At 34.6% G+C, this 12918-nt stretch overlaps 1 protein-coding gene across 1 annotated transcript; it reads right to left on the bottom strand.

The window, feature by feature from the left end:
- Positions 1-3636: 3636 nt before the first annotated feature.
- On the bottom strand, positions 3637-9488 carry LOC306865069 (uncharacterized protein). Its single transcript, XM_079409433.1, has 7 exons — positions 9257-9488; positions 7695-7964; positions 6811-6843; positions 6675-6707; positions 6498-6536; positions 5534-5681; positions 3637-4795 (listed from the first exon to the last, which is right to left on the bottom strand). The coding sequence occupies exons 2-7, from the start codon at positions 7951-7953 to the stop codon at positions 4690-4692; spliced, it is 618 nt and encodes a 205-aa protein (XP_079265559.1). The 5' UTR covers positions 7954-7964; positions 9257-9488; the 3' UTR covers positions 3637-4689.
- Positions 9489-12918: the final 3430 nt, after the last annotated feature.

Genomic DNA, 12918 nt, shown 5'->3' with positions numbered 1-12918 from the left:
ACCTCTGTGCTGCTCCTCATCCCTCTCTATGAAAGGAGCAAGCTAAAGGTCACCACCTCCCACATGTGAGGATGTTACAGTTAAAACAGTGCAGCTCCGTACGCAGCGTTTCATGTCCCCCGGGGGGTTTTCTTTGAGCCGCGCGTCCCTCTGGCCACATGCAAGGCCCCGGCAATGCAACGCTTTGAGGGATGAAATAAGGCTTGATTATAGAGTGATTATATCTGACACTAGCCAGGCATGAAAGGCGTTTGTTTTAAAGGACCCTTGTTTTCGAGGTCCGGTTTAACATCAAAGACAGAGCGAGGGATGGAGGAAGAAGAGGACATGTTATATTTATTAAAAGGGAAGAGAGCAGTACTGTGTCATGTTCTGGCTCACCTCACTGTACTTTCTTTATCGTCCTTAGAAATAAATGCAGGCATTTTACCCAACACTAAATGCAAATATTATAAGCAAAATAAATAAGCTGATCAATTCTTAAGACAAGACCCTAAAGATGTGGGGTAAAAAAAATAGATAAAAATAGATATTAGCATACTTTTTCCAGTACCTTAATTACAGTACATTAAGAATTGTTTTTAAAAATTATGCTATAATTTGCAGAGATTTCCAGGAAAGAAATCTGACCATTGAATAAAGCCAGGTTCAAATTTATTGTTGAATTTTTGTTGACATATTAGAGGTAAAGATTTTTAGATTCCTTGGGTTTTGTATGAAAAAAATTGCCTTTAAAGGTATGTATTGTAATTTAAATATACAGACACAAGCTGATAAAAACTGTAATAAAATAAACATTGGCAAAATAGCCCAAAACTGACTAATGCATGAAAAAAAAGTTTCACTTAGTGTCTTGCCTTAAAAGGGAGGAAAAACATATCACTTATCTTTTGTTGTTGACGATATAGCTTGTTCATCTAGCTAGGTAAATTGGTGCAAAATGCATCATTTTAAATGGATGTGTTCAAATCCTTGCTCAGAGCAATATTAATAGTGATGCTTAACACCACTAATCAAAGCTAAATGGGCCATTTTTGCCTTTGTCATTCCTACAAAGTGAAGTGGTGTGGGGTTTGTCAGACAGATTTGAAGCTCTAAACAGAGCCCTGAATGTCTCCCCTCCAGCTTTTCGTTTGATTCATTTTCTGAATCGGGAGACATAAATGGATGTTCATTGATGGGATATCAGTCAGAAGGGCCGCCTTTCCCTCCTGTTCCCCGCGGTGAGCCTGCAGCACCTGTCTGCCGATGAACACGTGCAGCAGATGCACAGACACCTGTGAGCTTGCCTGGAGGAACGTTTATAGCTCATATGTTCACCTTTCATGGCTCAGGAGACAATGGTTCTGATTCATGTAGGTAACTTTGCCTCAGATGTTTTTCCTAAAATGTGAGCAAAAGTACACAAAAAAAGAAGAAAAAAAAGGTTTTTCTTTCAACTTCAAAATTAATTTAGTGCGGTACTGTTTCTTTTAGTGTAATTTCTAAGTGAAAACCGTTTTAAAGTAAATCCTACACCAGTTGTTTTCACTGTAAAATTGAATTCTACTAGTAAATAAAAAAAAAATAACAAGTACACACTTAAATTTTAAAGTAGAAAGACTGAAATGATATTTTCTTGTAAAATATATTCCAATGATAATTACAATGTAATAAAAAAAATAGGTAAAAAAGTAAAAATAGGGCACATTGTACTGTATTTGAAGGAATTTGCAGTATTATTTACCAGCGTTTTACCTGTTTTGAATTTTATATTGCATTGTTTTGAGTTAACGGAAATGTCCATAAAATTAATAGATAATGTCCCAGATGATGAGCTCCCAGTCTTAGTTTTTATTTTATTTATTTATTTTTTAATGGATTTATTTCTTACAGTGGTTAGTGCTATAAAATGAATAGACATTTGATCTCAGAAGTATTTGACGAAGGATTTTAGTTCATACCGAGATCTCTGTCTTTTGATGGCAGACTTTGTCATCTTGGCAAATCTGAGCACATTTCGAGATTTCTTCTGAAAGTCTAGAGGAGGCACATGAGAATACTGGATATTATTTCTCGGAAGAACAAAAAATCTGAGAAGATGGAGACTTTTTGAAGTCTGTGTGGAGCAAATAAGTGAAAGGAAAAACCTCTAGAACAAAGACTTCTGGAAATGTGAGTGGTTGCTGTTGTTTGTACTTTCTAAAACCTCCAATAGGGGTTTTTCATAGTGATGCCATAATAGAACCACAGTTCTTTAAAGAGCCATTTTTTAATAATCTAACAGTCTTTCCACTCTAAAGAACCTTTCGTGCCATGAAAAGGTCTCCATGGATTTCAAAGGTTCTTCATGGAACCATCAACACCAAAAAAACTTTTTTTTTGCCTATTTTTTAAAAATATAGATAGCGTATGCTAAATAAGTTTCAAAAGGATATCTGCTATAGGAAGACATTAGAAGTCTTTGTTGTCCTCCCTTGAGTTACAGTACCTCTTAAGTACATCATGATGGCGTTCAACACTCATGTGCTTTAACGCCACCTGTGCTTTTTCTTCAGCTCGTACAGCATCAGTCGGCGTGAGTCTGGTTCACTGGGTTCATGCGGTTCAGCAGTGTGAGTCTTCTGGCACAGTAATCTCTCTCACCTCACGCCTTTCTACACCTCTCTCCCTGACACAGTTTGATTAATTAGTATTGCAAGCGGCAGAGTGGTGGCCACCATTCCCCTTACGGCTCAAACACACACAGCCTCTCCCCGCCATTTCTCTTTCACTCCTTCCATCGTAATGGTTTTATGTGGCACCAAAACGGTTGATAAAATTTCCTTGCGGACTATGCCGAGTAATAATTTTCATAGTTTGGGATTTGAAGACAGTTTTTTAGTCAGCTGGTTAAATTGAAAGCTGATGATGTGAGGCTCATCATTATAATTCATACTAATAGTTATACTACAGATACAGTATTTAAATTGTAATCACTTATTGTGCAACATACATTCTTGGCAGGCAATTAATTTAAATAAAATAAAAATTGTAGTGTGGCTTATTGGGCTTATACTGTCTGCATGCGCTGCATGGTTCAAAAGAAAGACACTCTCATACTTTGGGCTCATCAAGCTATGTTAAAGAAATTTAGTAAAGTTGAAAGTCTTGAGTTTGGTTCTTTTAAAGTGATCAAGCCTGAACACCCTTAGAGTATTGACAGGTGAGTTTGAGCAAAACCTGGCTTTATTTGGAGACAAAATTCATTGCTTTTTTGTTTAATACTAACCTTGTTTAATATAAAAGCTGCTGCCTTGTTTGTGTTATTTTACCATAGTATTTATTGATATTTGGAATCAGCTCTCTTTTTTCCATTTTCATTTGAGTTTTAGTCATTTTTTTGTGCTTTCACCGTTTTATTTGGTTTAGATTATTAGTTAAATATTTCTATAATTAATCTTCATTTAATTTTTAGTGATTTTATTATTTCAGCTTATTTTAAATTTTTGATTTCACTTTTAACAAGTGATTTTATTATCCTTTGAATTAATTTCTAATTTTTGTTTGTTTTTTAAGTATATATATATATATATATATATATATAATTAATATGGTAACCATCTGTAGTTTATTACGCCCTCTATTGGTTCTTGTACAGATTGCAGGCACACAGTTGTAGAATATTTTTTAATATAGAATGTAAATTGATTTTAGATACTACATTGCTGACAAATTATTCTCACTGGTTGTAGGATTTACAGAGAAAATAATGTACAAATTAGATTGAATTTTACATATGAATCCTCAATGAAACAGTTGTTCCACAATTTTACAAAGCCCAAATTACAAAGCATTTCAGCCTCTTTTGCCCCTTGAAATCAAGAAACATTCATTAATTGAGAATTTATGTAATGATGTGAATGTGATCAAATTATTCATTAAGGCTGCCCTGTAATTCTCACTGGGGAAAAGAGTTGAAATTACAGGAAACTGAACAACAGATAATTGGTCAGAATCAAAATGACTGTTGAACTGTTAACTTCAATAAGATTCACTAATTCATTTTAGGAACAATATATTTAGTTTGATTTCTTTGAACCATCTAACAAGCATCACTTAATAATAATAACAGCTGCTAACCCTGACACCCTTCATTTAAGAAAGGCTAGATATGAAATGTTGAAGCTAAGCGGTGAAGAGAAATGGGTGTTATAACAACACGTGTTACATTATGAGCTTGTAAATTATACAAATTCAACATTTATTAACATTTATTAACCTATCATCAGACTGACATCAAAGCAATGTAAGTTAACTTTAGTTTGCTTTAAAAGTTCATGCTTAGGATACATAAAAAATTTAAGACAGTATATATCTGAGACATAATTGTGATCTACATTTACAGGCAGAGTTCTGAAAGAAGCTGAATGTAAAGTTTTAAAACAGTTATTTGATATTCTATTTCATACAATATTTATATCCATAAATATGTTAATAAATATTACATACAATGTAAACACTTACCATATAGTCTTACTACATGCGTTGTAATAGTTGCATTCGGTTAAGTAATAATTATTTCTGAAATTATTTGAAATCATCTGTGTAATGAATTTAATGGCGCATGGGCTAAGTGCATTGTGAAATGAAATTCAGACACATTCCTTTGTCGTATACCCATTAGATCCCTTTCAAATCAAGACTAAGAGGGACATGTTTGAATCCAGATCACAGGCGCTTGTAGAAAGACAAGATGTTGTTGCAGTTTGGGCAGCGATGCTCAACATCTTTACATGAATCCATCCAGAAAGGTGCTAGACAACACGGCCAGCACCTGCAAAAGAGGCATCAGACGTAATCAATCACTGTCTGCCCTATTGACTGCTTCTATTCCTCTCTAACTCTAGGCTCTTGCTGTCTGCTTGCAGTATTACAAGACAAAATATAATTTACATAACTTTTTATTTACATTTACATGTCCCACTGAAACTCAACAAGCCTACATTGAAAACAAAGTGGTGTGTAAACAATTTCCACTCCCAAAATGTTAGCACATTTTACAATTAATTACAAAAAAATAGCAAGTAATACTTAAGTAGAAAGTAAATTCTTCAGTAGAAAGACTAGTATTTATTTTATTGTAAAATGTGCTTCAATAATCTTTGTTTTATTTACAACCTCAATTTTTTTTTGTCTAAAAAGGGAGACAAATGGCAAATTTACACTGTAAAGGTGGCACAGGCATGATGTAGTCTATTGTATATTTACACTGGATTTTAAGCAGGCACCGAGTGGTCTTAACTTAGCTGTGTGAAGGCACTTAAAAAAATAAAGGTTCCAAAAGAGGTTTTTCACAGTGATGCCATAGAAGAACCTTTTAATGAACCGTTCTTAAAATATTTTTTTGTGTGTGTGTGAAGAATATTTTTAAAATTTAAAGAACCTTTTTCCACTATAAAGAACCTTTTGTGTAATGAAAAGGATGTTAAAGGTTCTTCATGGAACCAACCCTTTTTTTTTAAGAGAGTGTAGTAAGTTTTATGAAATTATCAAGTTTAAGGAAAAAGCTTACCCGATGAGGGCAAGACAGCCACAGGCCAGCCAGGCCATGAGTCCAGAGTAGTGATCTGTTATAGTGATCACCTGGTGCTTACAGTGAGGGCACATGGTTTGAGCGGGTAAATCACGCAGGCTGGGAAGCATCACTGTGGTTGTTACGGCTGTAATGCACATAAACACAACACATGATCCAGATAAAAAGAAAAGCTTCCATTCTGCCATTGTGTAGCATCATTTATCCTTCTCATTTTGGTTGCTAGGAGAAATTGTATTGGCAGGTGAACAATTTAAACAGTAGCTTTGCCATTTTTCTTTTTCTATGTCATTATTTGAAAATCAGGCCGTGGAATTGCTTTTGAAAGTTTGAGATATCGAGTTGAATTACTCACATATGACTTCCAATGGAGTGTAGTAGTAGTTTTAAAGAGTTAGTTCACCCAAAAATGAAAATGATCATAATTTACTCACTCTCATATCATTCCAAACACATTTGGTCTTCAAAACACAAATTAAGATATTTTTAATGAAACCTGAGAGGTTTCTGTCCCTCCGTTGAAAATCCAGGTAACCAAAACTTGATCTAAAAAGGTCATAAAGGTGTCGCAAACGGAATTGTGAATTGAGTAATTAATTGAGTGGTTTAATCAAAGGCTTGTGAAGAGATATGATCGCTTTGTATATTCCAAAAAGGATGTAAATAAAAGCTACATCTATTCATCATATAAAGTAATCATATGTTTTCAAAAGACTTGGATGAAACTGCTCGATTTGTAGGGATTTGTTTTTATAATGCCTTTATGTCCTTTTTGGAGCTTCTAAGTTTTGGTTGCCTGGACTTGGTTGGAGGGACCAAGTTAAACCAAAGTTAAATGTGTTTTGAACAACATCAGAGTGAGCAAATGATTTCAGAAATTTCATTTTTGGTTGTTATTGAAGCTTGCCTAATGAGTGTCTGAGAACGATAGCTGAAAACTTACTGGTAGCTTGAGGATACATCCCTGTATACATCCCTGGACCTTTGGAAAAAGATTTAAAAAGGGTGGTATTGCACTAATATCAGTGACTGATAATAAATTCAAAAAATAGAATTGAGTATTGAGCCATTTTGAGGATTAAAATAACTGTCTAAATTGATAATTGAAAACTGTACTTACTGTTAGCTTGAGGATACATCCCGGGGTTTGGACCTTAAAAAATATATTTTTAAATATTTTACATTGCACTAATACCAGTGATTGGTATTAATTCATTAGCTTTTCTACTGTTTGATAGTTAAAAACGGCAACTTACTGTTAATTTGAGGATATATCCCTTGATTTGGAGCTTTAGAAAAAGATTTTGAAGCATTAAAAGCTGTCACTGACAGAAGCTACATATTGTCTTTCAAAATTCAAATATCTTTCAAATATCATGTGATTAAAATGTTATTTTGAGTAAAAAGACATGATTATAATAATTTTACACAATGAAAACATATTTATTGTTCTCATTTTTTTAACCCATCAACATATGAGGGCAGGAGGAGCAGAAACAAGAAGCAGATGCCTTGCATATTCAGTGCCAACATTTCAAATATTAGAAAGCTGCTGTTGAATTTAGAGTGAACTAGTCTTTAACACCAAGTAGCCTATACAGTAGAACATGAAGATTCACATTTGAGTGTCTGATATGATCAAGCGATGACTCAAGTGCTTGTGTTTTATAATGTAATGGCCACGCCTTCTCATTAATAATGAGTTACCACAGATGTATATGTGTGTTTATATCCAGTTCAAATCTATTACGTATGCAATTTGCTTCTTAACAGACACGATAGCTTATTATCTTCTCAATTAAGGGACAGTTGTTTAATTTCTACAATTTAAAATTATTGTTACTTTTTAGTAACGTCATCTATCATGTTCAGCACACAAATTTTAAACAGTGATTTAGTGTTTCCTAGTGACTGTTTTAATGGTCATAGATTATTTTCTTCTCAATAAGGGGAAAAAAGTAAGTATTGATGTCTGTATGTATACATGTATGTATGTATTTATTTAGTTAGTAAGTTAGTTAGTTAGTTGGTGCCATAAGTAATGTAATCTATATTATCACCGAATTGTGGATTCAATATGTGCCAATAATAGAGCATAATAAGACGTTTATAAGCAACCTATTCAACTGAACAAACATACCTCCCTGAAAGTTTGGATTAACTCCCGGCTCTGGGTACGAGGTGTATGCCATATTAATATTTGGATATGGAGGTGAATTGTATCCTGGGTTGTGGGTCATGTCTTTTCCTATGTAATCTGCTGGGTGGCCTGGGTAGGGTGGAGCAGATTCATAAGCTTCAATGGCTTTCATAGCCTCTATATCCTCCATATCCTCCATATCCTCCAGATATTCCACCGTTTCCAAATCATCCAAATCAGATTCTCCTGCCTTATCCATATTCTAAGCTCCTTAAACAAACAAAAACATAAAAGAAGCACACAGAAGATGATTTGCTGGCGAGTCTTACAGTCGTTTTAGGCGTGAGGACTACTTGAGTCCCAATGCAAATGCCAGCAAAATAAATGTTGACAAGACTCATTCAAATCTCTACAGTGCATCCAAATTTCATTCCGACATGGAAATGTTCTGTTTGTAAAGTATTTTGCACTGATTTTCCTTTTGGTCATGGAAACAGAGCTTCATTTTCCACAGCATCATCAAGACCAGGACCTTAGGACATGTGACATAGCTTGTAAAAACCAAGTTGTAGAGCTTCCCTCTTCCATTTGAAAATCAAATTGAGTTATTTCCCAACACAGAATATTTACCTCATTTACATTTACAATTATGAACGTTTGTTGAGTCCCTAATAACAAAAATGTTATTATATCTTGAAGAATACTTTTTCCAAAAAGACATAATATTACCTAATTTGATGATGCTCAGTTCAAATTATCAATTAAAACTTAAAACTTTTTCAAATGACATACACACATCAGCTTTAATGCACTTCTCAAAATAACAAAATGTCAGATGTTTTGGATAATACAATGCTTCTTCACCTTAAAAATACTATGAAATGTATCATTTTATGAGAAAGTGATGCACTAGAGCACTATTTCTGGAATCAGCATCCCAAAATAAGAAAGAAAATTTGACTTTAACCAGATATGTTTATGTTATAAATTTGATGGGTGAAAAAAAGAAGAAGAACTGAATGAGAACGATGAGTTTTTGAGGCATGTGGCTTTAGAGCTCTGACGTCAGTGCAACAAATAATTTCCATTTAGTGGCGGACAGGAAAGCTACAAAATAACTAATTACAAATGTATTTTTCGTGGATTATCAATTCAGGGACACTGTTGCGAAACAATGAGTCGTATATAGTGTGATTCTCATGTTTTAAAGGCATGAATAAACTTTCATTAGACTTGCCAAAGAGTTCAGCAGCATGTCTCTTTTGTCATTCACACAAACTATATGCAAACAGAGGCAGAAAACAGAGCTCTCATCAACACATGGTAAATGAATTTTCAATTTTAACGTAACATTGTGCTATGTATAATTATATAAGGAACAACTGACAATGCACAATTGAATCATTGAAATGAATAGACTAACTGTCATGCCTGTTAACTCTTGGTCATTAGATTATATCTAATTGCCTTAGCTCAAAACCACCAAAGGTTTCACAGATATCTCTCTTCTGTATCTTCATCTATTTTTCACACTGATTAAATCTACTTCCAGACCCACTTACCTACAAGAATGAGAGGTCAGTGAGATTTGAGGTTGGGTGTTGTATTTCCTTGGAGACCAGATGAAACTGAGTTCAGGAAAAGGAGAAAAGTGTATTTATGAGTTCTAGAGAAGGGTGAAGAAAGGAAGCAAAAAGGGAGGAGATTTTCAACCGAATCACAACCAAATAAGCTTCCGATGACGACTTCAACTTCTGAGATTGTTATTTGGTGGCTAATAAATTCATTCAATCCATCAGACTTGATCTAGGTTAACAGTGTACAGAAATGCATATAGTGAATTTCATCCAGAAGGATTCTATCACACTTATATACATATTTTTGTGCATTATCAACTTTTTGGCTTTAATGTTATTTATTTTGATTTAAAAGTGCTTCTTCTGTCCTATTGGAGACCACTGACATTAGCTATGTTGGCTTAAAATGTCCTATGTTTTGAGGTTATGTATTCATGCTTATATGCATTAGTTTGGTTTTCTTGAGCCTTGTCGTGCCATTAGTTTTGCCACGTGCAAGAATTCAAAAATATCTTTGCATTCACAAACTGGTTGATGACATAGAATTGCCAAAATCAGTGAATGCAGTAATTAGTGATCTTATAATAAAATATACTGTATTTTGAATCTTTTTATAACCTTCATATGTATTCAAATGACTATTTTCACACTTATGTGCATGTGTGTCTAGAGAGAGAGAGAGAGAGAGAGAGAGAGAGAGCAAAGGCACTGAGAGTCTTCTACATGATCAAAAATACACTTCAGTACGAAATTCTATATAATAATACTAAAAATCCTAAATGCCATAATTGAACCAATTGCACTATATGGCAGTGAGATATGGGGACCTCTAAAACCCCAAGATTTCTCTAAATGGGAAAAAGAAGAACTTTAAATAATGCATACCCAAATTTGTAAAAACATCTTCAAGTTCAAGTTTATTTGTATAGCGCTTTTTACGATACAAATTGTTGCAAAGCAGCTCTACAGGAAATTAAGTTTCCACAATATATTTATATATTTCAGAACCTTAATATACTTAACTTATGGCAACATTTGGTAATTCTGTATGTTGTCTGAGCATTGGCATCCTCTGAGGTCCTCTGAGGGGTTGGCATTATCTTTTCTCAGGTGTTTGGTCATCTCCAATCATTTAAGGGTTGGATCCAGACTGAAGCTTCTGTTGATGTTAATCCCGTGACAGAAACAGAGAAACAAATATAGACATAATTAGCATAGCTGCTGTTCCATCTAAGCAAAAATTATTTGTTCAACCCAAGCTAAAGAATAATAATAATGTACATTTGATCAGATATAACTGCAGTACAAGATTGTAAGATGCATTATGTGAATTCTTGGCTAAAGAGATGTGTCTTTAATCTAGATTTAAACAGAGAGAGTGTGTCTGAACCCCAAACGTTATCAGGAAGGCTATTCCAGAGTTTGGGAGCCAAATGTGAAAAAGCTCTACCTCCTTTAGTGGACTTTGCTATCCTAGGTACTACCAAAAGTCCAGAGTTTTGTGACCTTAGAGAGCGGGTTGGATTTTAGCGTGGTAGAAGACGAGTTAGGTACGCAGGAGCTAAACCATTTATGGCCTTATAGGCAAGTAATAATATTTTGTAAATGATAAAGAACTTAATAGGTAGCCAGTGCAGAGACTGTAAAATTGTGGTAATATGATCATATTTTCTTGACCTGGTAAGAACTCTAGCCGCTGCATTTTGGACTATCTGTAGCTTGTTTATTGAAGATGCAGGACAACCACCTAGCAGTGCATTACAATAGTCCAGTCTAGAGGTCATGAATGCATGAACTAGCTTTTCTGCATCAGAAACAGGTAGCATGTTTCGAAGCTTGGCAATGTTTCTAAGATGGAAGAATGCTGTTTTTGTAACATGGGAAATATGATTTTCAAAGGACAAGTTGCTGTCTAATATAACACCCAGATTTTTTACTTTAGAGGACGTAACAGTGCATCCGTCTAGTTGCAAATTGTAATCCAAGAGATTTTGTGTACTGTTTTTTGGTCCAATAAGTAATATATCCGTCTTATCTGAATTTAATAGGAGGAAATTATTGGTCATCCAATCTTTTAAATTTTTTACACAATCTATTAGCTTATATAGTTGAGAAGTTTCATCTGGTCTTGTTGAGATATATAGTGGAGTATCATCAGCATAACAATGAAAACTAATCCCACATTTTCTAATAATATTACCAAGGGGCAACATGTATATTGAAAATAGCAGAGGACCTAGGACAGATCCTTGTGGTACTCCATACTTTAGTGGTGATAACTGAGATGACTCCCCATTTAAATGAACAAAGTGGTAGCGATCGGACAGGTAGGATCTAAACCATCTTAAAGCCTGCCCTTGAATACCAGTATAGTTTTGTAATCGATATATGAGTATATCATGGTCTATAGTGTCGAACGCAGCGCAGTTTCTGTACTATGGTGAGGCCTGAAACCTGACTGAAATTCTTCATAGAGATAATTTTTTTGCAAGTAGGAACACAATTGAGCAGACACAACTTTTTCTAAAATTTTAGACATAAACGGAAGATTTGAAATGGGTCTGTAATTTGCCAGTTCGTTAGAATAGTTGTGGTTTCTTAATAAGAGGCTTAATAACCGCCAGCTTGAATGGTTTTGGGACGTGACCTAAAGATAACAATGAGTTAATAATATTGAGAAGCGGTTCTTCTGCTGCAGGTAACAACTCTTTCAATAGTTTAGTGGGTACAGGATCTAATAAACACGTTGTTGGTTTAGATGCACTGATAAGTTTATTTAGCTCTTCCTGTCTTATAGTTGTAAAGCACTGCAGTATTTCTTTGGGTGCGATGAATGAAGCTGAAATACTAGACGCAGTAGAATCTACATTTGATATTGTATTTCTGATGTTATCTATTTTATCAGTAAAGAAATTGATAAAGTCATTACTATTAACCTGTGAGGGAATATTTAGATCGGGTGGCGTATGTTTATTTGTTAATCTAGCCACTGTGCTAAATAAGAACCTTGGATTGTTTTGGTTATTATCTATGAATTTGCAGATATGCTCTACCCTGGCAGCTTTTAGAGCCTGTCTATAGCTGGACATACTATTTTTCCACGCAAAACTTCTAAGTTAGTTTTTCTCCCATTTGCGCTCAAGATTACGAGTTTCTTTCTTGAGAGAATGGGTATAACTGTTGTACCATGGCGCAGTATGTTTTTCTCTAACCTTTTTCAATTTGAGGGGGGCAACGGCTTCTAATGTATTAGAGAAGATAGTGCCCATGTTGCTAGTCATTTCGTCTAGTTCATGTGTATTTATGGGTACACAGAGCAGTTGAGATAAATCAGGCTGGTTACTTGTGAATCTGTCTTTGGTGGCTGGAACAATAGTTCTGCCCGGACGATAACGCTGAGCCATATAACTAATATCAGTAATATGCAGCATGCACAATACAAGGAAATGATCAGTAACATCATCCCTTTGAGGTACAATATCTATATCAGTAAGATCAATTCCATGCGATATAATTGAATCTAGTGTATGATTAAAACCATGAGTGGGCCCGGTGACGTTTTGCTTGACTCCAAAAGAGTTTATTAGGTCAGTAAACGCAAGTCCTAACGCATCATTTGTATTATCAACGTGAATGTTAAAATCTCC

This window comes from Barbus barbus, assembly GCF_936440315.1.
Source record: "Barbus barbus genome assembly, chromosome: 4".
NCBI lineage: Eukaryota > Metazoa > Chordata > Actinopteri > Cypriniformes > Cyprinidae > Barbus > Barbus barbus.
The sequence above is the reverse complement of the archived record's forward strand: the minus strand, read 5'-3'. Positions and strand labels throughout refer to the sequence as shown.

Coding starts and splice junctions, on each gene's coding strand:
- LOC306865069 (XM_079409433.1), bottom strand. CDS start 7,953: ATGGATAAGGCAGGAGAATCTGATTTGGATGATTTGGAAACGGTGGAA. Junction 6,844..7,694: donor TAATCCAAACTTTCAGGGAG/GTATGTTTGTTC, acceptor CTTTTTCTAAAG/CTCCAAATCAAGGGATATAT. Junction 6,537..6,674: donor GATGTATCCTCAAGCTAACA/GTAAGTACAGTT, acceptor CTTTTTCCAAAG/GTCCAGGGATGTATACAGGG.